Genomic DNA, 26246 nt, shown 5'->3' on the forward strand with positions numbered 1-26246 from the left:
TGCAACAAGGCCCCTGTGCCAGCACCGCCCCTGGCCATGGTGCCAAGGCGTCGACCTTAGCACCAAAGGCGCCAATGGAACACTTGATAGAGCCAGCAGAGACTCCACAAAAGTCTGTGACAGGACACCTCTAGGCTTGCCCAAGGCTGTTACCGGTGAGGACCTGTCAATGTGCTGCTCTGTCTTCTGACGTCAGTCTTCTGGCTCCAACTCCTTCCTCCACAACACCACAGGTGCTGGCCGGTGACGAGGTCCCTCTGGAGAATGCCCTCTCCATAGGGGTACGTTTATGTCCCACAGGGAGGACCTTTATGATGAGGGTGGGGCTAAGCCCTTCAAGATGGAACCTTACTGCCCCAGGGAGTTCAGGGACTTCCCTGCGAAATTTGACAAGATGGTAAATTGCAAGACCTCAGAGCTGATCTGCAGGAAACAAGTGGGTTAGACACTTCGCCAGAGTTTGACATGTTCCGACTGCTCTGACTCAGAGTAAAACTTAAACTGCTTTCCAACGCCTTGTATGATGGTTGACATGCTTCCCCTGCAAGTCTTTTGGTCCAGATGGCCACAGCTAATATTAAGTCTTCCACTTTTCCATCCTTACCCCCAGACAGGGGAAGAAGGATTTTTGGTTAAGCCAGCCTGAGTCTGAGAGTCATCAATGTCTCCTGTGCCCTCGCCAAGTTTTCTTTTGGTCTTTGGTCAGCCATTTCAGAGGCGGCTGATTATATCTCAGAAAGGGAAATATGTGAAGGTTTACAGGCCATTATGAAAGATGGCTTGGAATTGACTATATCCACAGGGACAGTATTGAGGGTACACTCTTTGCTGAGGACCTCAGATGTACAGGCAAAGCTCCTGGATATGGCATTGGATAGCAACATTTTATTTGGGATTAAAGCTGATGAGCCCCTTCAAAGGTTTCAGTCCTCCAAAGTGACTGACAAGTCACTAGGTCTGGCGGTCCAACAACAGCAACTTGCGACTCCCATGGGCAGGGCTAGGGGTTTTCCTCCCTTCGCTCCTTACGCCCTGAGGGGCAGGGGTCAAGCCACATTGCAAAGGCCTCCAGAGTGCCATTCTAACAGGGGGCAGAGGTTCTCTGAGAGGGGGCTTGTCTACCTCCTCTGTACCCTCTGCTGCCCCCTGTGCAAAGCCTCTGTGAAGCAGACTTCTGCACTCATCCCCTCACAGAATGGAATCTTACCACTTCCGACACCTGGGCCTCACACATCTTTCACCTGGGATATGTCCTACCTTTTCCTCAAAGCCCTACGGACCATCCTGTGTCCACCCAGCACTTGCCTATGGACCCTCTCCTGTTAGAGGAAGCCCGTTGTGCTAAATGAAAATGGTGCTTTAGAACAGGCTGAGGCTGGTGCTGAAGAAGGACGGGGGCTTGTGCCCCATTCTGGACTTGCACCTCCTGAAGCTGTACCTGCTCAAGGACAAGTTCAGGATGGTTACTCTGGCACAGATCCTTCAGGCACTCGGCCTGCAGGACTGGCTCATCTTGTTGGTTCTAAAGGACGCCTGCTTCCATATACCGATCCATCGAAGGCACAGGAGATTTGTGAGGTTCACACTGGGGCAAAGCCATCAATTCAAGCTTCTACCATTCACGCTTTCTTCGGGAAACCCTCAGAAGGGAAGGTATTTATGTCTTCCCCTATTTGGACGACTGGTTAATCCGAGCTCGCTCCAGAGACCAGGCATCGGCACATTTCTACCGGACATGCAGCCTGTTGCACAGCTTGGGCTTCTTCCTGAAATTCAAGAATTCTCAGATTTCGCAACATCCTTGTCTTTCTGTTTCATCGGGCGGTTTTGGACATTCGCCTGGGCAAGGCCTTCCCACACGAGGGTCGAGTAGCAAACATGTATACAATGGTACACGTCTTCCAATTACAGGAAAGAGTTCCTGCCTTAGCTTTTCTGCACTCTTCTAGTGCCAGAGGCCCAGCTACAAGTGAGGTCATTGCAGTTGCTCATCAGTTGTCTGTGGCTCAGCTTCAGGGACACACCTTAGGTCTTCCGGTCTCAGCAAGAGTCTTTTGAGACCTGGAATGGTGGTCAAAGGGAAACAACCTCCTAAAGGTGGCGTTGTTTTTACATGCCCGGCCCCAATTGACTCCAGCACAACGTGAGCTAGTCATATTGGTCAGTATTTTCTAGCAGGATTCTCATTTGTGTGTGTTGGTTCTCAAGAAGGTATGTTCACTTATGGTTTTACAAGGCAAATAATCAGTAGATCATGGGTTCACTCCTCTCACCTTAACTCTGTTATTCCCTATTACTCATTGGCTGGGAGTTGCTCATGGGGGTGAGGTATCGGAGGAAGTGTCAGGGGAGGCAACCTAAGTAACCAAACAACATTCTGCTTGGGATGAAGCATAAGGAGAATACATATACCCAGAGCTCTCATATTTGGATGGTAGGTAGGGCTGGAGCTCATGCCTCCCACTAGATAACATAGGAGTTTTCAGGTAGAAACCCACGTTGGATACACCGGGGCATTCTGGCTTTTAGATGCCGCCATGCCTGTACCTGTTCAAGACTTGCTTGCCAGCCTGGCAAATCGGAGGATGGGCGCACCTCTTACCACCCAGGAGTGCACAGTAGCCCACTCTGGACCTCTGGAGTGACTGCATTGGCACACACCCCTGGCTTGGCCCTTTGCCATGTTGGTCCATAGGGAAGAGGGCTTCTCACAAAAGCCTATGGATAAAGAAAGCATCCGGTCCACGGATCGACTTTCCCACAGAGCACCTGGGAGAAGGGAATCAGCATCGTTCGGTCCCACAGAGCGCTCATCCACAGTGGTCCACTGCCGGCGGAGGCCATCTTGGGAACCTACTGGAAGCAGCACAGAGAAACCTCACCTCATATTTCTCAATAAACCTGGTGTCTCAGTTCCAGAAAAGCCACACAGTGGTGCATCTCTCGCTGGGCAAACTGCCAAATGGCCTAAGTTTTTAAACCAATCCTGTCGAAATGCAACGTTTACCAAATGTTGGGCTGTTGAATTAAAAACATTTCATGAAACAATGCAAGTTGCAAGCTATTGGCCAGCCATAAAGAGTCAGTCGCCACCTCAATTCTACACATACACAAAGCACCCAATTTCTTACACGCCAAGAGTCAGTTATCACTAGACAATGCCTACTGGCGAGAGTACATTTTGAGGCCTGGGGAGAATCATACGTTGGGGTGGCTTGCTGCAGGTAGAACAGAAACCTATCTTTTTTGCCCCTCTCCCCCTGCCCCCCACCTGGGCATTCATTCTAAACATGGAAAGGAGACACGTACACACCATGCAGACAAGAAAATGAGCTAAGACATGGGCCTTGCAATAACAAATGACATGTTAGTAAGTTTCCTAGTTAGCAGTACTAGAGACTGAAAAATTATGTATTTGATCATGAGAGTTGCATGTTTTTCAGCCGGCATTAGCACACCACCTCAGGCCTGTGTTAGTGTAGGCTGTCTTGAACAGAGGCCATTTTATATTTAGCTGCACATTTCAGAGTTCTCCTTTTCCTCTAGTACTCTCAAAGGCGTATTTGTTCTTTACATTCTCACAAAGAATGAGGCATGAACCCGCGGCTACCACATGACGTCAATGTTTGTGAGCGTAAACATGAACGGCACTCGCTGAAGTGGTGACAGGGAGTGCAGCCTGGCGGGCCCTGGCTATCTTTAGCGGGCTTTCTGGGTGGCCAGACTCTATTCTGGACTGACAGGGCTAGTTGGGAAGACGTGCTGTAAGTAAGAGGCCAGAAGAGCTTACGTGTATGGAAGCAGATAGCTCATCAGCGGGGGGTTGCATGAATGCTTCTGAAATACGTAGACGCAAATGCCTCCAAGGGCAGTTAAAGTTAATGGGGTAAGGAGATTCCACGAGTGAGAAATGGCGGTCGGCGTATGACAACACTTTTTAAAACCATTAGCATTGCTGGGCCCTGGGTTCTTTTTTTTTTAGTCCATTGCACTTTCGCACTAATGCGTCCTGAACCCCCCCCCCCCCATTCACACAGGCATTGCTACAGTCTTTTAAGTGGAACCTGGAGAAAGGCCTGAAGGCGGCATTCTTTTTCCTTGAGAAAGGAGGGCAGAGTCGAAACTAAGTAGTCTGTCCATCACACCATGTGACAGACGGCTCTTGGACATGTTTGCAGTGGGAGCCTTATCAGTTGATCGCCGGCTGTTAATCGTGAGTGGCACACATTTGGCACACGTATCTATCTTATCTAGTACCAATTGGTGACGAAAATAGCAGAAGCTGCCTATACAAAATTACATAATATTGTTTTACATGTAAATGTTATGCACCTCTACCTGTGTCAGCAGGCACGGCATTGGGGCAATACCTCACTGACCCTGGAGACTGAGGTATATTTGGTCCTTTGGCTTTAACGTAAGGCCTTACGAGGCCATGTGTAAATACATTTGGCGTCCCCAAACTTGCACACACATTGTCATCACAGAAAATGACATCACCAGGCAGGGGAGCAGACTTATGAATTTCCCAGGGGCAGGAGGCCCAAATACCAGGGGAGTGACAATAGCCTTTGATTCTCAAGTGGATCTTGGGACGCTACAAAGCCATCCCCAGTGAACATACAGATGACTTGCAAACCTGACCTGTATACATCCTTATAGAGCTATGTTAACGGAAAGGAGGATACTTGTAGGTCTGCTTTCCGTGTTCTGAATGGAAGCCTACAAGTGCCCGAATGCAAAGTCGTTTGTGCCTGAAACTGCCCCTCCAGTTCACACTTTGAAGATTTAAAGACACAGAAGAAAACACCCTGTGATAAGGACACCTGCCTGTAGGGCGTGTTTGACACAGACCTGCAGCTTGCTGTTATGCGTGAGCTCAGAACATTTGAAGTTCCTAAAAAAGCACCAAAAAATTGTTCATGTCAAATAAGCATCCATCATGGAAATAAACTTGACATTTTAAAAGGGGGCCTAGTTAATTTTGACACGGCTTAATTTTGTTGATTAAAGCCACTTATTTGGGTAGCTGACCCGGGGCTTTGTCGGGGGTTCAGATGCAAATGTGGCAATCAGTTCTTATCATCCAGACATCCACTTTTATAAGAGGGGCTTGCCCAGAGAACAAGTCAGTCAAATGTGCACTGTTCTCTGCTGCTGTCCACCACGAATAAAGGGCTTCCAACTAGAATGTGCTGCTGATAGCACACAGATGTCTTCGAAAATTGTGGACCCGAATGCCAGGAGCTTCTGGAGAGATGCTGGGCTCACAGCATCCTTCTCTTCATGTTTCTTTCGGCGATGCAGATGAGCGAGGGCTGCGAGACCCGCATGAACGCAAGACCCTGTGCTGCATAGGTGGCCTAAGCCTTGAGCCGGGGATGCCCAAAAATAATTATGAAAAAGAAATTGGTGGATGAAAAGAAATAATTGATCCAACCCTTTTTGATCCATGGAAATTCCTCTGGGCAGCATTTCATTCCACATTGAGTTAGTCCACCTGCGCTATGTCTGCTTGTGCTATTTCTGAAGGGCCTCAAAGAGAGGCGTCCAACCCGATCGCCTTGACCATGTCGCTTCTCCAGAAAATTAAATGGGGAGAAACAACAATGTACAGTCATGTAAAGTGGTCTTGCATAGCACACTTGCTCCATTTTGGCATCCTCGATGCCTAGAGCCTTCCAAGAAAAGAGGGAGGGCATTATTAGTGGGAAACACTGGAAAAGTGTGGTTTGGATGTTTTGAGGCCAGGAAGTACCCGAGTCCTAAGTGTTGGTATGATCCTAGGTGGGTAGCGGTGGTGAAACTTTGGTTTGAGCTTTATCCAGAGAGTAGAGCCCAAGATCGAACAGTTGAAGTCAGAGCTGCAAGGAGCTGCTTAGCCACTGATGGTGGCAGGATTGTGACAGGCCTAGAGAAATGAGAAGTGTCGTTGCTTTGCTTGTTTGTAGGCACCCTACTGCCATGTGCAAGGGTTGATTGTGTGAGTAGTGCAAAGTGAGAGATGAAGACATCAGTTGGTTATGGGGGAGGGGAAATGGAACGGTTTAACGAGAATGGATCTTTTGGTTCAGTATTATCAATTTGGGGTCATTAGAGTATTTGGTTGTGATCTCTGTTGATGAAGAGGTCTTGCCGTTTATGTATTGTTTTCTTGTTAGGCGCTTATACAATAAGAATATACTGTTTCAAAGCGCCCACATGGCAGGGAAGGAGGGAGGCTGGGAAATACATTACAACACGCTATTAAGAGCAGAGGGGGAAGAGGGACAAACCTCCTATGCCTTGTACGTATTCAGAATGTGCAAGTGCAGAACGCAAGAGGGAAGAGGGGGTAAGTGTTGGGGAGTCCAAGCTCGTGGGTGAGCCATGGACGAAGTGCTAGGAATGTTGAGTGCTACACGGTCTGGGCCACTGGAGGAGTAAGTGCGAGTCTCCAGAGTGAAGGGTGTGTAGATGCAAAGTGCTGTGGATAGAAAGGAGCTGGGAGGAATTGGTGTGAGAGGTCAAGGCACAGAAGAGGCATACGGGCCAAGGACTCTGATTCAGCAACTGTGGTATTAGCAGAGGGGAGAAGGAGGGAAGGAGGAGGAAAGTCTTAAGGAACTTCTGGAATTTGAGAATATCCTGCTCAAGGCGCAGGGGTAGGGGAAGTCTATTCTAAAGTTGGGAGCCTGCAGAGGAAAGTGAGCGACCGACTGCCCTCTTTTAAGAAAACCGCTTTACACACACAGTTGGTGCCAGAGGAGCGAAGAGGTCTAGAGGGAGAGTATTTAGTGAGATAAAGTTGAAGATAGTGTGGTCCACGGGCCCAGACAGCATTGTGGATGATGCAGAGGGATTTGAATTTAATCCGTGCAGCAACTGGGAGCCAGTGAAGACTTTGTAATGCAGGAGAGATGTGGTTCCTGGCCTTAAGGCCATAGATAAGTCTTTCTGCCCTATTCTGGATAAGCTGAAGGGCTCAAAAAGAGAAGGAAGGAAGATTCAGGCGGAGGCTATTACATTAGTCAAGTCTACAGAGAACTAGCTCTTAAGTCACATTGAGCCTCTGAGGAAAAGTGAGAAAAGGTAGAATTGCTTTGAGAAGGAAGAGCTGATAGTTGGACTTCTTGACAATGTCCTGAGTGTGAGGAGGAAGGAGAGAGAGAGGAGTCAAAGATGACTCCAATGTTTCTGGCTTCAGTTGAAGGAGCAGAGGGAGAGCCCAAGGAGGAAGGCCAGAGTGTGGGGAAGAAAAAGGGAGCAGGGGTCTCTATGGGAAGGATCTCAGTTTTACAGGCGTTGAGGCAGAGATCATTGGAGGCACACCAGGACCAGATGGCAGATAGACAGGGGTGCAGGAGGGTCAGCAAGGAGTCTGAAGAAAGCTGGGTGTCATCTGCGTAACACTGGAAGTTGGATGAGAAGGAGGAGATGAGGCGTGCAAGGAGAGCAAGGTAGATGTTAAAGAGCCCTGGGGACACCATAGGTGGAGATGGAAGTAGGAGAGGAGAAGGGGCCCAGGATGAATTGGGAAGAGTGGGTAGTGAGGGAAGAGGACAGCCAATCCAGTGCCCGTTCCGAGATACCAAGTGTATAATGGAGCCTTTGTATGAGGATGGAATGGTTAACTGCGTCAAATGCAAAGGAGAGATCAAGAAGGATAAGGACAGTTGGGTGGTTGAGTCCAGAGATGTGAGCAGTGTCAGGGTTGTTTTTTCTCCCCGGCACCCCTCTACCTATCAGAAGTATATAAGAACTATTAGGAATACTAGGTGTGTACTAAGCCACGTAGAGTATATGCGAGCAGTTCTTCACAGGTGTTCAGAAGAGCCGTTTCCGTGCCTCTGGATGCTCGGAATGTAGATTGATGGTCACAGAGGCCACCAACAACGTCAGTGTGAGAGTTATGTTGGGGTAAGGCCAGCTTCTCAAGAAGCTTCCCCAGGAAGGGGGTGATGGCAGGTAGGGGCACAGGAAGGTTTTTTCAGGAGTGGGCGCACAAGCGAGTGCTTAAGGAGGCAGGGAAAGATCCAGTGATAAAATAGTGATTACAGAAATCAGCGAGCGCAGGGGCAAGAGAGCCAATGTTAACCTTGATGGTCCTGAATGAGCAAGGGGAGACCTGTTTAGAAGAGACCTTCATGGAGCTGACAACTCTGGTAACTTCCTCAGGTGTGACGGGAGAGAAGGAGAGGGTAGGGCTGTGGGATGGGTTGTGAGGAGTGTAGAAAGGGATGTTAAAATGTCCTGGGTTTTGGTGGCAAAGTATGAGGCCAGTGCATTGCAGAGGGCCTGGGAAGGAGGAGAGGAGGAGACTGCTGAGGGGTTGGCTAGTTCCCTGCAGATTTTGAAAAGTTCAGCCAAGTTATTGGATGCACCGGAGACCCGTGCCTGAATGTGGGCTCTTTTCTTTGTACGGATGGTGAGTCTGTATTGCCTTTGGAGAAGGCGGCAGGCCAGTTTGTCAGAGGATGAGTCTGAGGTTAGCCACTTCCGTTCTGCTGCCTTGCACTTTTGTTTCAGGGCTGCAAGTTCGTTGTCGTACCAGGTGTTATGCTTTGAGGCAGGTTTCAGACGGATCCTCATGACTGGGGCAAGAATGTCAAGAGTGTTGGTGATGGAAAGATGGAGGTTGCTGAGGGCAGAGTCAGAGGTAGGCTCAGAGGTGAGGGTGGTGGCGAAGGCAGCCGCAGTCACTTGTTTCATCGGGCGAGTGTTAGTGAACGAGGATGGTGTGTAGGGGCGTTCAGGGGGCCAGTGGGACCCAGATGTGAGGAGAGGAGAGAGTGGTCGGACCAGGAGAGAGGGGTGACTAATGGGGGAGAGAGACAGGTCTGAGTGACTGAGGGCATCCAGAGTGTGTCCAGATGTGTGGGATGGCCCAGAAGGGAGAATGGAGAGGGAAAGCAAGGAGCATAGATCAGTGAATAGAGTGGTTGCAGAGCCAGGGGAGTCTAGTTGAATGTTGAAATCGCCCAGGATGAGAATTTTAGAAGTGGAAGAAAGTAAAGATAAGCAGAAGTCAGCCCATTCAGAGAGGAATAGGGAGGCAGCGCCTGGAGGCTGGTAGATGGTAGCAATAGTCAGGGTGGAGGTGGGAGTGGTGACCAAATTGCAAACCAGGCTTTCAAAACTAGATTAAGGAAACCCCTCCCCCACCAGGGCAGTCAGGTCGAGGCTTGGAGATGATCTTGAAGCCGTCAGGAAGGAATGAGTCAAAGGCAGTGACTGAACTGGCATTGAACCAAGTCTTGGTAAGAGCGAGAATGCTGAGGTCAATGCTTTCAAGAAGGAGACGGATGTCAGCACAGTATTTGTTGGCTGAGCGGACGTTAAGGGTCGCCAGGTGGAGGTGCACAGTGCTTTTGAAGGTTTTCTGAGGTGGGCTACAGGGGCGTGGTACACCATTCAGAGGAGGGGGAGAGAGAGTAGAAGAGGGAGATACAGGCGAAGGAAGGAAGTTAATGATAGAAGGCAAGATGCGGTCAAAGAGAAGGAGCTTGGGTTGTGGGTCCTGAACCAGAACAGTGCCAGTGTGATAAACATTAACAAAGCAACAAGAGGATGCAAAGCCAGCCAAGAGGACTTCCCACTTGCTGCAACTGTTAATAGAGGAGTGTGGGGAGGGAGAGAGAGTGGAGATGAGATGGGGGCCAGAGATCAGGAAAGGGGACAGCGAAAAGGATATCAGTGAATACCTCTATAGAGGAAGCACTGACTTAGGTGTCTGCAATGGGAAGTCCAGGATTTGCACTCAAGATATCTTTTTTGTGATTTTTCCTTCCGGACTTTGAGAGAGATGGGGGATAGGTGATAGTGTAGCAGTTAGAGAATAGAGGAGAGATGGAGAGAGCCATAGGAGGGCAAATGTTTTAGACCAGGAAAGAGGGAGGAGAGTACTGCAAAGTTCTGGCTAAACTCATAGGAGGCCTAGTAGATTGAGTCAGAGGGATTACGTGAAATTGAGCAGGAATATAAATACATTGGAAGAATAGCACAGAGATGTAAAAACTACACACACAGAAAATGGATTTTTTTTACAAATGGAGGCAGAAAACAATGCAATGCAGATGCTGCACAGGAAAGCAAAAACACCCAAATTCGACTTTAAAAGTACACCCCAAATCCGACTTTAAATGAAGGCAGCAAACAGTCCAATGCAGATGGTTCACCAGTGTAGCTAAACACAAATGAGAGAATACATGCAGTGAAAGGAATTAAGTTAGATAAGATGATGATGGAGGAGGTGAACAGCACTGAACATTTCTCAGGAGAGTTAGAAATAGAGGTCAGCCAAACTCACATTCATGACTGCAGGTATTGTGAGAGGTACCTAAGTAGCAGTCCAGGAATTAGTCTGGGGGATGGATCATAGCTGGAGTTGTAAATATGTGGCTCTCCAGGCCCTCCCCGGCCCAGACAGACACAGACAGGGCCTTTGATTGTGGGCCTTCGAGTCAGGGGCCAGGTTATGCCTTCCAGCTCCTGATTGGCCCACAAATGCAGGGCCCTGACCAATCAGGAGGAGGGAGCAGTCTGGCAGCCCAGCACTGTAGAGGGCAGGAGACCAGGCAGCCATATTGGAAGGTGCAGTTCGAAAGCACCTCGTGGCAGAGGCCCAGTCAGCAGGCACAGTAAGCAGGCTCACAGTAGAAATGAAGAACAGCAAGCAGCTGCAGCACAAAGCCAAACAGGGTAAGGATGCATTATGGTGCGCAAATCGCTGTGCACAAAATCATTCTTTCTTTCTTTTTTTTCTTTTAAAATAAATGCCGGCCCAGCTGGGCTTACCTTTCACAAAAACAGCATGTAGATGGGCTGTGCAGGAGCACTTGCAGCCTCGAGTGGGAGCAGCACAGTGGTAGTGTCGGTTTCACTTTTGGGGTACAGGGTGATCAATCCAAATGTGTCTGATATCCCATGTTTTTTGGCAGATGCTTTGTGTGCAGGCCTGTGGTATTTTTCTGAGGGTATTGTTCGAATTCCATTACCCATCTCCCCTTTCTAGGTAAGATCCATGAGAAAGCAGTGGCCGCACAACTCTTCCAACACATTGAAGCCAATAACCTCCGTCAGTCCTACCTATCTGGCTTCACACTCGGATGCAGCACAGAAACAGCTGCCATCAAGGTGATCGACAATGCCCTTAAAATACTTGATGATGGCCATCCTTGCCTCCTAGTTATCCTTGACCTCTCAGCAGAATTTGACACAGTAGACCACCAGACACTCACCGACAATCTACATCGCCAAATGGGAATCAGCGAGAATGTCCTCAGTTGGTTCAAATCCTACCTTATGAACCGCCAACAGTTGGTACAAATGTATTCTCCAGATAACCAACTCTACCCATCACATGTGGCGTCCTGCAAGGATCCATCCTGTCCATTGTGATCTTCAATCTTTGCATGGAGCTGCTTGGAACCCTCCTCTCACCACACAACATCCACATTCACCAATATGCAGATGACACACAGATCTACCTCAAGATACTCTCCGTCAAAGACATCCACAGACTCAAGGCCTGCCTCACATTGATCCAGTCCTGGATGTCCATTGCTTACTTGAAGCTCGGCCCCTCCAAGACGGAATTCCTACTGCTGACCAACAACACTGACCACCCTGACATCCAGAGCTGGCTCTCTGCCATGAACCTCTTGTCCCCTGGGTTCAACATCAACAGACACCTCACGTTCAAACAGCACATAGCAAGGAAGACACAAACGGCCTGGTACCACCTTTCTCTCCTGCAGAAAATCAAGCCCTTGATCCCAGAAAACAACTTAAGGTCTGCTGTCCAAAAATTGGTCCTCTCCCATCTGGATGGTGGAAATGCCCGTTTGGATGGACTTCTGTGACTACCCTGGGACCCCTGAAATGAGTCCTGCATGCTGCAGCAAGGACTCATTAAAGGACTCTACAAATTCAACCACATCACTGCGACCCTTATCAAACTGCACTGGCTCCCACTTGAAGCCTGTATCATCTTCAAATCCTGTTGCATCATCTACAAGGCTGTCCTCCTGAAGCCCTCAAGCTATCTCACTGAGAAACTCAGTATCTCTAGAAGCCAGAGATCAACCAGACGTAAGGAAATGTGCAGACTTGAATTACGACCATGCAGGAAGCAAAGAACCAGAAGACAGGACTGTCTACGCTCCAATATTCTGCAAACTCCTCCCCATCAACATTAGACTTGCCCCATCACTTCTACAGTTCAGGAAATAGCTCTAGTCCTTCCTCTTCATTGAATGGCTCTTCCTTAACACCTAGGTCCACACACGCTGCACTCCCCACCCTACCTGAAACTCAGTGATCTGCTCCCTGCTGTCCCCGACCCCCTTGCTGCCAATTGGCCACCCTCCCCTTTTAGCTTCCCGCTCCCTTTTTTCTCTGCTTCCCTCACTGTGTTCTTCCCCCTCTGATTGTAAAGCACTCTGTTGCTTCCCGAAGCTAGGTCCGCACTCAATGAATGAATACCCTAATCATAATAATAATTCCATTTAAAGGGTTGTGGAGAAGCAGGTCTACATGTCCTTTCTAGTTCACATCCCCTCACCTCTGTCATACTGGAACAACAGTAAGTGAGCATTATATGTGACACTAGATATCGTTCCAATACCACATCGAAGATACAAGAGACGTTATGCACTCAGACAACCATATCAAATATATCCTCGCACTAACGTAGTGGAAGGATGTCTGCATACACCATTGGGCATTGAGGAGCTGTAACTGAAATCAGACGAGGGCAGAGTGACATCATGAAGAGAAGGCACAAAGACGCACCAAAATAATATGCAAATACTTAAATAATGAAGATGTAACTGAAGTAATAAGAGAAACATGTAATCGAATATGAAGAAATCAAGTGCACCAAAGAAATAAGTGAGACGAGATGAAGTGAATGTACATACGCAGAAAAGCAAAGTAGATGAGACATATAGAAGCTTGCTACAGAAGAAAATATACCTTGATTAGAGCAGCCATGTTGAAAAGATGAATGGCCAGATTCGTGTTGAAAGCAACCAAGCCACCTCAGAAATAAACCAGGTCTGCAGAGCTAAGAAGTGCTGGAAAAGCAGCTTTGTGTGAGGAACAAAGAATATCTATTGCCCTGGGATCAAGGATGCCACATCAAGGAATAACTGCAAGGCACAAAGGGATCAAGAGGATAAGCCATGTAAGTGGGACATATTTCTCTTAGATTAAGCAAAGAAGAAAACATCTGCAAGTGCCAAGTATTGGACAATCAAGGATGCAGAAAGCATATGTGAAGTAGAGCAACCAAGTCTCCAGAGGCCAAGAGGAGTCATAACACCCAGTCTAATTGAATTAAATAGCACTAAATAAGAGGTCGAAATGGACAAAATCGTGGTCTCCGCACACGTGATTCAGAACTCGGAAACAAGGCCTATTCACTAAGCTCCACATGAAGATAGTGGCATACCTACATTCCCTTGAAAGTACCAGAGAAAATAACAGTCTGCAAGGTCAACTACAAAGAAGAGGCCTTGGCTTAGGGCCTGACTGATGCGAGATGATGGACTAACTGGGCAAGTGGATAGAAGTCTGACGTTGTTCTCTGCACCTGAGTTTCGTTTTGCTTACGTGCTGCTAACAAGCCGAAAGTCCAAGGTTGGGAGAGAATGCCAACCAATCATAAGGGTCTATGTAGAAGTGTGATATGTATTGGTTGTAGAAAACAATCTGCTGCTGTTATTCTGCTATTAATCAGTATTATAAGTATTTAGAGGTACTTCAAGGTGTGCTTACCAGATAAGGGGCATCCAATAATGATACTAACACTTATATTTGCTATAGGTACATATGTCCCCTTAACCAATCCCTCCCGTCAATAGTTGTTTAAAGTTTGCCATGTAGGATAACATCATAGCTGATGTATATTGAGGTATAAAGCCTTTATATAATCAAATTATTATTGTGAGTGTGTGGACTACGATTCATTGTTCACCAGGCTGCCCTACTTTATTGACCTGATAATAAAGTAGCATGTTCCCATATTCTTTGAGTGTGTCCAGTTATTTGGGTCTGAGATCGTTATTGGTAATTCCATATGGCACTTACCGTTCCAGGTGCTACTGCACAGGGTGCAGGAAAACTGGCCCAAATGGGTCTCTTCTCCAATAGTGCTTGGCCGATGCATTGTATGCAGGCCTGTGACATATTTGTAACTAGGCAGAGCAGGTTCTGTCTGATCGATGTTACCAAGAATGGGCATCTGTTGGTTGAGGTTTCTCCAAGGTGCTTAAGTTTGGTTATTATTTTACTGGTGTCGGGCTGGTGTCAGATGAATAGCCAGGTTTTCAGGGGTTTTGTGAAGGGTAGATGATTTTCCTCTGTGCTCAGACATCTGGGCATAGAATTTCAGGGCTTGGTTATGAGAAAGTAGGAGGACAATTCTCTGACTGAAGCTTGGCACCGTTACTAGGGCAGTGTTATCGGATCAAGAGACTCTTGAGGGCTTCCGGTGGATGAATTCCCTCGTGGTAGTTGCCAGGCCTGTGCCGTGAAAGGTGCAATGAGTTATGCATAGAATTCTGAACTGAATCCTGCATTTGATGGGGAGCCAGTTCAGTGTTCGGAGGGCTGTAATGAGGAGCTTGTGTCTTTGAAGTCTCACGGTTGTTGACCTAACCTCGTTTTGAGATCACTGACGCAATCTCTGCCATGGTTCTGCCTGCGTGTGCAGGTTTCTATGAGCTGATGCCACCTTCACTACCACAGTGATGTGTTCAGAGCAGTGGCGTTAATAGAAAGTGTGACAAATATGTGTTCTCCAAATGTGTTTTTATGAGCTCAAGGGTCTTAAAGATAAAAATGACTTAATTCACTTACATTAATTACTCAATTAAAAGAAACCCTGGATTACAACACAAATATTGATTAGAAAATTGCAACTATAGTCGGAAATGTGAGCTACTTTTTTATTCCCTCAAATTACCCTTGATTCACCAGTTCCAAAAGTAGTAATTGAAATACTCTTGTCCCAAAGTCTTATCTGGAGCACTGATAGACAAGAATTTGTACTTGCTGCAAAATATAAATGATTTTCATTCATGAAACATGTTTACTTAACTGCACACCTTTCTATTTATTCCTTCAGATAACAGTTGAGAGAGACAGCAATTTGGATGTAAGCGCCCCAAAGCACGGGAAGATGGACCCTGACAATACACCCCATGTTGGTGGAAACACGTGGGCGGGCGGAACAGGTTGGTTCTTAAAGTTTCCTGCTGCTTGTACTTACCCGCCATTGCAGTTTCACCTTATTTATACCAATCATTAAAGTATTTATTGTGATTCCATGAGACACTGACCCTATCCATATCCTTCCTCTTAAAGAGTTGCACATTTTATTGGATATACAACTCATGTTTCTGTTATGGTTTAGAAATATCTCAAAACTGTATGTGAAATTCGAAGTGTAGCTTGTTGTTGGCATGACATCGAAACATATTCGTTGCACTTCTGCTCAGCATGTATTTATCCTGAGCTTTCATTTACAGTAATAATTAAAATAGGAAAACTGTGAAGGCCAGAATATGATGGCTTGCTTTCCTTTAAAGTGGCTCAATTTACTGATAGTACTATAAAAGGCATACATTTCCTTTCTGAATGATAAGGCAATTATTCGTTTTGTACTCCTGAAAAAATATAAATTGGGAATCTACTGCCAAAGAAAGTTTCCAATGGATACATTCCATTCACAGGCTCTCCATCTTTGAAATCCATCTCCGGCTCAGTCTGGACTAGAACGGATTGGTACAGCCACCAGTTGGCTCTGTGCCGTTCCGCAGTTGAATTCATACAGCTCCTTGGGGGCTTTTGCTCTGCAATTGATCTCACTGGTTATTTGCACCCAGAGTCCCTCGCACGTGTCACACAGTTCCATGCAACTATCTTTTTGGAACGCTCTGATGTTTTTCTGGCAATGTCTCCTCCTAAGTTGGGCTTCAAGCCCTTCAAGGAATGGTGCTGATTGAAGTTGGTCTCTGTCTCTTACTTAATGTGTATGTGCTGCCTTGGAAAGGACCTATTACAAGGATGAGTGTGTGTTGTACCGCTTTGTGCACCCAAAGGAGGTGAGGGTGCACATGGCCATGGTTTTCCTAGCCCTTGGCAAAAAGTCTGCTTCTGAGAAATGGGAACAAAGGCTCCAAGGTAAGTCCTGGGGATCCCAACCTCGCTTCTAGTTTGGAGAGATTTGAGAAGAAGAAATGTAGACAACAACTCTACTTTAAGAGTTAGTCGTCTTCTCAGACTCGTTCTTCTTCATCTAGGAAGATACACTATATCTCCTGATATAGGTTGAACACGGACCACTCCCCACCTCAAATAGTGCCGGCAAGTTCAGGTTACAGGCCTTTCCACCCAACGCTACCTACACCCCTGAGGAATGAGAGACCTTTTAAATTATTGGCAAGCATGTAGGTCTTTGGGAATCTTCCCACCCCCTCCGTAAATCTGCCTGTGGTTTACTGATGCTCTAAGGACATAGCTAGGCTTCTAAAGTTCCTTTTTGCTTGCACAAGACTCAGATCCAAGCATGTCACCGGGTGAGCCAGCTCCAATGACCCCACCTTCCTGCATTCTTTGTCATCCTCTTTAGCGTCAGCACCATAAGCTCCACCAAAGTCATTGCCATTGAAGTCAGCTTCTTGTACACCGGGACAATCGGCATAGGTGCAATACGCGCTAACTGAATGGTTCATGTCGGTGCCTGGTGAGGACCAGTCTTGGTTGATAGCACATGACAGGCAGACCTCATTCACGATTAGAAAGGTTATTGACAATGGGGACATGGAGGCTGAACATGATTTGCCTTACAAGAAAGAACGTTTCATCCTTGAACTGGTAGAGGAGCTTGTAAATTGAAACCCAATGTCACTGTGGCTTCCAACAGACGAGCAACACAACCACTTTAAATTGCCCACAAAATCCACGTTTGACTCTCCAGGCAGAGTAGAACATTGGAGAGGTGGGTCCTACAGATTGTAGACTGACATGAAGCTGAGAAGGAGAGGCAGACACAAAGATATGCTGCACACAAGATTTAATGTTTTTTTTTACAGGTTTGGGCAAAACTAAGAGAGTGCAACGTTAAACTTCAATAACAACGGGGTGGCTTTTCCTTGTGCTCTTCATATCATCCCTAATGATTGCCAGTTTCTTCATGCCAATGAATTCCCCAGAACATTAAGCACGGATCTACCTTTTGCTGGTAATGAAAAAGGTTGTACCTTGAGCCTTCTCAGTGACATTATATTTCTGCACAGTTGTTTTGTTTTATTTCTCTTTGTATACCACATCACCATCACCTGTAAAGCTTACCATTTAATCAGCATTTGCAAATCCATGCTATTATCTGAAAAGGATACTAGCGATCCCAAAAGAAATGCAAATTCTGTATCTTCAGTCCATGGCAATCGAGCACAAAGCCTGCATGCAATGAAGGCAGTAATCATGCACTGCAGCAACGAATGGAAGACGGCAAAAAGGCAAGACGTGAAGCTCACTCTGTACTTCTTTTGGTTACATTTATTTCTTAATCTGCACCACATGCTTTGTTTCAGTTCATTCTGTGTTGGAGAATCAGAACGTCCTCGATCTGGATACATTGCCAGGACAGTACACTCTAGTGCAGGAAATGATACAACTCACTTCCGCACCAGCACGCCCCATGCACTGGGTGACCTTGTAACTCATTGAAATAATTCGACGCTCGTCTACAAAATGGGAGATAGTGACTGCATTTGAGAAGGCCAGAATCTTGTAAAAGTGGGCATCTCAAGGAGATGCCTAGTGGTGCAAAGATGTGCCTGCACCGTGGGGCATCTCATTGGCAATGGCAAATTCACAAAGAAAACACAAAAAATGCCTAATGTGCAAATTGTAGTGCAAGAGAGGTGCACATAAGTGGGTATTTAATGGTGCATCTGATGAGATGCACATGTTTTTTGTGCATCTGTCAGATGCCCATTTTTTTATGATCAAATTCTGACATGAGCATCCCTTTGCACCAAAAACCTGTGGATCTCATCAGATGCCCCAAAAGGAGTGCATCAAGCCTAAAAAGCACAAGTATTTCAGACAATTTGTTTAATGTCATTCCCTTTTTTTGTCATATGTGCATAATTGGTTTGGGAATAAGATAATGCATATTTTTTAGCTTCAGCTGGGTGGTGAGTTTACTTTGCAAAGTGAATCACTAATACGTGTATACCATTTAAGTGTCTCAGGTGGTAGTGTTGCCACGACATCCAGGAATGTCGTAGAGCAGGATCTTTGATTGTGTTGATGTAGAGCAGGATCATGCATTGAATTCATATAATTGTGTACAACCTGGCAGTGTGATTGCTAGACAGCCACGTGGAAAGTGTTCTACTTCCTAATGTCCGCTCACTCCTGTACAAGTGTTTTATGGTTGCATGGGTATGAGGCCCATTTGGGTGGACTCAATGGCAACATAAACACTGTGAGAAAACTGGGGGTATTCTCACACCTGAACCCCTTGGATCCTCTGCGCAGGTGGCCAGGGCCAGGGAAAGGCCATCGCTATTGGATACTGACCCTGGGGGCAGAGAAGCAAGGGAGGATCACCTGGATGGACGGGCTTGGGGACTGGGAGTGGGGCACCTTTGGGTGGGACATTGTGTCCCTCTTTCCCTATTGACAACCAACCCAACCTTTCCCCAACTTTCATGGGCTGTTATAAGCCAACTCCCCTCATTTCTCCACAATTGACACTTGACAGTACTGAGACGAAGAAGAGGCAACTAAGAGCAATGAAGACCATGCTCTTTTAAAACACTAGTACTGGGACGAGGAAGATGCCTGCTAAGAGCATTGAAGGTCCGGCATGTCCCTATTATTGTGGTCAGGCAGGGCTGATTGGACATTCACACCTGCAGCCTGTCAAGGGGCTGCAGGTGTATAAAAGAAAGCAGCAGAAGTGGCAGATGGAGAGATGGGGGAAGCTGCAAGGAGGCAGGTGCATGCAGCAGAGAAACCTACTAGATCAGGACGCTGAGACTCTCTGGACTAGAGAGAGAGGCAGTCCATGTAAGGGTGGCTTGGGAGCTGTGACTCCCTGGAGCAGAATGAACAAGGTGAAGGGAGCAGTGTGGGAAGGCTGCACCTTTCCTTTTTGCTCAAAGTGCTTGTTCCCCTTTGTTAGAGGACCAATACAGGAGTGTCTGAGGGGCAGGAGCTGGAGCCCTGATACTAAAAGCAGAAGGCAGTGTGATCCGCGCTGCAGCACAAACTGTTAAAACGACCTGTGAGTTTCTGATGCATGAGAAACCCGGTGCGTGCGTGTATGAACTTTATTATTTGATGAATACTTTGTATCGGAGTGGTCACTTGTGTCTAAAAACACGTTTTTGAAGGTCTCCAAACACTGAGCAATTCAATTAAAGTGAAAAAGATAAAAATTCAACAACAGATAAAGTGAGAATGAACCATGAGCCAAACCAGTAATTATTGAATACTGAACCCAAAAGGGAGGAGAACTTCAAATTTAAGCAACCAATTGTATGTTGAAGTGCTGAAATGAATATAACTTTAAAGAATAAACAAACCACAGTCTGCAGAGTTCTAAACTAAATGTGGCTTTAAAAGAACATGCAAACAAAAGATACTGAAGCCTGATTTAGAGTGGAACCTTTAACCTGGGTGAAAGCTACAAAAAATAGGAACAAATATTTGAAAACAAAATTAACTGAACAGTGGAAGTTAAAATTGAAAAGACAAGAATACTTTTTTTGTTTTTGGACATCTTGAAAGTAGACTCCCCCCCAAGGTCCATGACTATGCAATGCAAGGGATTAAATTACAGGTAGAAGATAGGACCCCAAATTTCTGTCTTTTAACTTCCAGAACCCACAATACTACTCTTTAAGATACTGGAATGGGTCATTGTCATGATGCCTACCTCTAAGGAGCCAGGCCGGGCCCAGCAACCCCAGAGGCAGACATCATTCACTCCTGGGAAGTCTCAGCGGGCCCAAGTCGGGGCCCTTTGGACTCAGTCCTGGCGCCGTAGGCGCCAGGCTCATAGTGGACCCCAGTCCTGGCGCCTTAGGCGCCAGGCTCATAAAGGAGGATTTATGTGTAAGTGCTTGGGTGCACACTTACCTGATGCAGACCTTGCTGCTTCATCCAGGCCCTCTTGAGGCCTGGATGGGACTACTTTACCTGTGGGACTACTTTCCACCCGGGTGTGGTCGGGGAAGGATACATACCAGATCGGTGGAAGGATACATACCTGGAACTTCTCCCAAAGCTATTTAAACCCCACCCGAACAGCCACACGTGCTTCGCGATGTTCTGCACCTAGCAGCTGGACGCTCACCGTGTCTGCTCCTGCATCCTGACTTCTGCCACGCCTGCCAGCACCCTGGATCACCTGCAAAGGGAGAAAGGAGGAGAATTGGAGAAGGAAAGATCTTACCTGCTAAATCTGCATCCCGGAATCATTTCACCGACGATCCTGAAAAGGAAGACATCATTTTAAAAGCATTTCACTACGAGCGCTGCAGCGCTGCATTTTACTCACCTTTTCCAGGCGCCTCCATCTTCAGCGGCGATCATCCGGATTTCGCCACGTCCCGGCGCCTAGGGGAAAAAAGACAAGAACAAAGGTGAGAGGGAGAAAAGGAATAAGGAAAGCTCAATTTCCTAAAAACTTACCCGTTGGGTTTTTCCACTTCATTTCGGGTCCTGCCGCTTCCGGACCCCGGCCCCTAAGGGGAAAAAAGGCTAAGACATTGAATGAGCGAATGCAAAGACATTACCTGAGCGCTCATCCCGAACTTACCTGTCATGTACTGAAGCTGCACGTTTCACTTCGGGTCGGCGCCATATCTCCGGCATACCGAACCCCGGCCCCTATGGGGAAAAAGACATAAGAATTAACGCTTGCTGCAATAAGACTACGAACATTATTAAGGCTTGAACTTTTGAACAGAACTTATACTGCGTCTTACCTGAACAGTCAAGCTTACCTGAACACCAATCCTCAATCCAGTGAAGTAACTGGGTTTCAACGCGCCCCTGCATCAGAAGCAGGATGGAGAGCTCTTCCTTCCAGATCCTAAGGAGGATATTCCTGCGAGCCTGAGAAGCTAGAGTTGAGGGGCCCATCCTGTTCATCTTTGGAGTCCGGCGCCCCACCTTAAGGAAGCATCAGCACCCGAAGCCGCGCCTCCGTGGGAATCAGGTGAGCGTTACAGAACGCGAAGCCGTACAATAATCTCCCACCCGGGCGCTATGGAGACTTCCGAGACAGATCAGCTGGCCCAGCTTTTAGGGGAATTACGGGCAGAAGTGCACTCAGCCCGCCAGGAGACTAACGCTCTCAGAAGGGAACTAATCCTATCCAAGGAGAGAACTGATGATCTGGCCAAAAGGTTATTGCAGGGCCAGGCAGGACACACGCCTTTACCTGAGTCCGGAAGCACTTCTACATCAATGGGTTCGAATAACCCGGTACAAATCAATCTACCTGGACACATGCCTTTGGCCCCGCCAGAACGTTTTGTGGGGGATCCCAGGAAATATGCTGTTTTTATGAACCAATGCCGTTTACACTTTTTATGCAGGCCCGGGGCCTTCCCCAACGACCAGACCAAAGTAGCCTTTGTACTATCTTACCTCATTGGCTGTGCTGCCGATTGGTCTATTCCATTGGTAAATCAGGATGATCCCATTCTCCGGGATTTCCAGGGCTTCCAGACCAGCATGGAAAGATTATTCGCTCGACACGCGCAGGGACAGGCCCTTGACAACGAACTGTTATCCTTGCGACAAGGTAATCAGGATCTTTTGTCTTATATTGCCACCTTTAATAGACTGGTTGTGGAAACCGGATGGCCTGAAGATAAAAGGATCACATTGTTTCATCGAGGCCTGCGCGGAGAGCTTAAGGATGTTATAGCTCAGATAGTAGATCCACCCCAGGCCTGCGCAGACTACATTGATTTAGTGGTTCAACTTGATCACAGACTTCAAAATAGAAAAGCAGATCGGCTCAAGTACGAAACCAGAGTACCCATCAAGACCCACGTTAACTCCAAGAGTAGTGACATTTCCGAACCTATGCAGATTGGTAGTGTTAAAGGACCTTTAACGCAGAAGGAGCGAGAGAGAAGGCGACAAATGCAACTTTGTTTGTATTGCGGGACTTCCGGTCACTTTCTTCGAAGTTGTCCAGTTAAACCACCCAAGAAGGTGGTTGGAGCCACTGATAACGAGTTATTGACACCTGGTTCGGGAAACGACCAAGCCCGACAAGCGTAGGGGTCCGCTTGCCGAGCTTGAAAACAAACTCTTTGACCTCGCATTTTGTCATGCCAATGGTGCTTGTGAACCCAAAACAGCCTCAGCAGTTGCATGCTATAAAAGCATACATCGACAGTGGAGCTATTGGAAATTACATAGACCGAGAATTGGCTTCCAGGATTAAGCTTCCTCTCCGCCCGAAAGTAACCCAAGATGTAATTACGACAGTTGATGGAACCGAAATAGCCTCTGGGCCTGTAACGCATTCCACTGTTGAAATCACACTGGTGGGTCAGGATGGACATCGGGAAGCAATCGTGTTTGACGTGATCAAGGCCCCACAATTTCAAGTACTTCTTGGAATCCCTTGGTTAGAAACACATAATCCAAGAATAGACTGGCGAGCAAAGAAGATCACTTTTCCTGATTGTGAACCAACTTGTTATCCAAGAAATCCAGCTATGGGTCTGGCCTCTGCAACCTCCACCCCTGTACAGCTACCATCTGAATACCAAGAATTCCAAGACGTTTTTCAGAAAGAGCAGGCTAACACCTTACCTCCCCATCGATCTTACGATTGCCAAATCGACTTGGTACCCAATGCTCCACTACCTTGCAGTAGGATTTACGCTCTTACTGAACCTGAGAACCTGCATTTGCGTCAGTATCTGGATCAATATCTGGCCAATGGCTTCATTCGCCCGTCAAAGTCTCCAGTCTCTTCAGCTTTGTTCTTCGTACCTAAGAAGGAAGGAGACCTTAGGACCTGTATTGACTACCGCGCCCTAAATCAGATAACGATTAAGAATCGTTACCCTCTGCCCTTGATACCTGAGCTCATCGACCAAGTAAAAGATGCTCGTGTGTACACCAAGCTAGATCTCCGAGGAGCTTACCACCTGGTGCGTGTAAAAGAGGGCGACGAGTGGAAGACTGCATTCCGCACCAAATTCGGGCTTTTCGAATACCAAGTAATGCCCTTTGGTTTGTGCAACGCACCTGCCGCCTTTCAGTACTTCATGAATGATGTTTTACGGGAACTTATCGATGTTTGTGTCATCGTTTATATTGACGACATCCTGGTGTACTCTTCCTCAGAATCCGATCACAGAAAACATGTTAGGGCAGTTCTTGAGAAATTGCGCCAGCACAGACTATTTGCCAAGCTCGAAAAGTGTGTTTTTCATACCACAGAAGTGGAGTTTCTCGGATTCATCCTGACACCTCAAGGAATCCGAATGGACTCGCGGAAAGTGGACGCCATTCTCAAATGGCCGTCCCCTAGCTCTGTGAAGGGAGTACAAAGCATGCTTGGCTTTGCCAACTTCTATTGAAGGTTCATCCCGGAGTTTTCTCGGACTGTTCAACCCATCACAGCTCTCCTAAAGAAAAATAAACGCTTCCAATGGACTCTTGAGGCCGAACAAGCCTTTCAGGACCTGAAAACCAAATTCAACTCTGCACCTGTTTTGAAGCACCCACACCCAGATCTCCCTTACATCGTGGAAACCGATGCATCCAGTTCGGCCATGGGAGCTGTCCTGTCACAAAGAGACCCAGAAACTAACCAACTACACCCAGTAGCCTTTTGGTCCAGAAAATTCTCTCCACCTGAGATCAACTACGCAATTACCGACAAAGAACTACTGGCTATTAAATCGGCCTTCAAGGCTTGGCGTCACTATCTTCTTGGAGCTAGACACACCATCACCGTCATTACGGACCACAGAAATTTGCAATATTTAAAGACGGCCAAAGCTCAATCTTCACGACAACTCCGATGGGCCTTATTCTTTGCGGAATTTGATTTTGTAATTACCTATCGCCCTGGCTGCAAGAATGGTAAAGCAGACGCCTTATCCCGGATTGGCATGGAGGAGCCCAATTCAAGTATAGAACCTGTGCCAATCATACCTGAACAAAGAATTTTGGGATTAATTTCATTGCAAACTATTGAGGACATCCAAACTCAAGTAAAACAACTTTTAGACTCTTCAGCCTTACTGGAATGGAGTCAAAAGGGTCCTCACTTCACCGTCAAGGATGATTTACCCTACTTCCAGGAGCGGTTGTTTCTGCCAAGTAAAGAATTGCAGGAACTTGTCATCACCCGTCATCACGAATCATTAATGGAAGGACACCCTGGTATCGCGAAAACAGAAGAAAAGATCAAACGCCACTTCTGGTGGCCCTCTTGGCGAAAAGACATTAAGTCTTTTGTGTTATCTTGCGGAATTTGCACCCAAAATAAGAGTCAAAAGAAAAGGCCTGCCGGTTTACTTCAACCTTTGGACATTCCACCAGCACCTTGGCACACCTTGTCAATGGACTTTATAACTGACCTGCCTCCTTGTGGTGGTTACAACACTATCCTCGTAATAGTGGATCTGTTCTCCAAGATGGCCCATTTCATCCCTTTAAGAGGATTGCCGTCAGCTTCCACCTTGGCCAAGGAATTTATGGAGAATATAGTGCACATACATGGTTTCCCTTCTATATTAGTCTCAGATTGTGGAAGTCAATTCATCTCCCATTTTTGGAAGAAATGTTGCGAACTGGCACAAATAGATGTGCGCTTATGCACCAGCCACCACCCCCAGACCGACGGACAAACCGAGAGAACCAATCAGACTCTCGAGCAATATCTTCGGTGCATGTTACACCAATCCGAGTTAAATTGGAAAGACATCCTTTGGATTGCAGAATATGCATACAATAATTCAGTGCATTCTGGAACCGGACAGACTCCTTTTTATATCTTGTATGGTCACCATCCTCGGACCTCTGACCTAGATCCACCTCTGACCCTGGAAATGCCTGCGGTAAATCACCTACATTACACAATCACCCGAGCCTTCATAGAAGCTACAACACATTTACAGCAAGCCAAGAAAGGGTATAAAGAAAACGCTGATGTGCACCGAAGTAAAACTCCTCCTTACCAAGTAGGAGATCAGGTATGGCTTGCAACTAAACATTTACCCCTCAGGGGCCCGCAAACTTTTAGTCCCAGATTCATTGGACCTTACCCCATCAAGGCTATTATCAACCTGGTGGCCTTTAAACTCGATTTACCATCCAATATGCGGATTCATCCCGTTTTTCACGCATCTCTTCTGAAACCGGTACAACCTGGAACCAGACTGTCTGAACCTCCAGATCCTATCCAAATTGATGGAGAATTAGAATTCGAAGTGAAGGACATTTTAGATTCCAAGATAGTGAGGTCGAAACTCTTCTATCTTGTTGACTGGAAAGGATATGGACCTCAGGAAAGATCTTGGGAACCCAGTAACTTTGTTCATGCACCACGACTAATACAAAGATTCCATCGGAGATTCCCACACAAACCAAAACCCCCGGAGGAAAAGACCTTGGGAGGGGCCTTGAGGGGGGGTACTGTCATGATGCCTACCTCTAAGGAGCCAGGCCGGGCCCAGCAACCCCAGAGGCAGACATCATTCACTCCTGGGAAGTCTCAGCGGGCCCAAGTCGGGGCCCTTTGGACTCAGTCCTGGCGCCATAGGCGCCAGGCTCATAGTGGACCCCAGTCCTGGCGCCTTAGGCGCCAGGCTCATAAAGGAGGATTTATGTGTATGTGCTTGGGTGCACACTTACCTGATGCAGACCTTGCTGCTTCATCCAGGCCCTCTTGAGGCCTGGATGGGACTACTTTACCTGTGGGACTACTTTCCACCCGGGTGTGGTCGGGGAAGGATACATACCAGATCGGTGGAAGGATACATACCTGGAACTTCTTCCAAAGCTATTTAAACCCCACCCGAACAGCCACACGTGCTTCGCGTTGTTCTGCACCTAGCAGCTGGACGCTCACCGTGTCTGCTCCTGCATCCTGACTTCTGCCACGCCTGCCAGCACCCTGGATCACCTGCAAAGGGAGAAAGGAGGAGAATTGGGAAGGAAAGACCTTACCTGCTAAATCTGCATCCCGGAAT

The 26246-nt window shown here is 47.1% G+C and overlaps 1 protein-coding gene across 1 annotated transcript in view; it reads left to right on the plus strand.

Annotated features, from left to right (window-relative positions):
- The window catches only part of VWA8 (von Willebrand factor A domain containing 8), a 3012337-nt gene that overhangs the window by 2652317 nt on the left and 333774 nt on the right, over positions 1-26246 (plus strand). Inside the window, exon 38 of the mRNA XM_069639376.1 lies at positions 15113-15221. Within this exon, the coding sequence (XP_069495477.1) occupies positions 15113-15221 (109 nt within the window). The remainder of the gene's footprint in view (positions 1-15112; positions 15222-26246) is intronic.

This window comes from Ambystoma mexicanum, chromosome 7q, assembly GCF_040938575.1.
Source record: "Ambystoma mexicanum isolate Mex_15411 chromosome 7q, UKY_AmexF1_1, whole genome shotgun sequence".
Taxonomy (NCBI): domain Eukaryota; kingdom Metazoa; phylum Chordata; class Amphibia; order Caudata; family Ambystomatidae; genus Ambystoma; species Ambystoma mexicanum.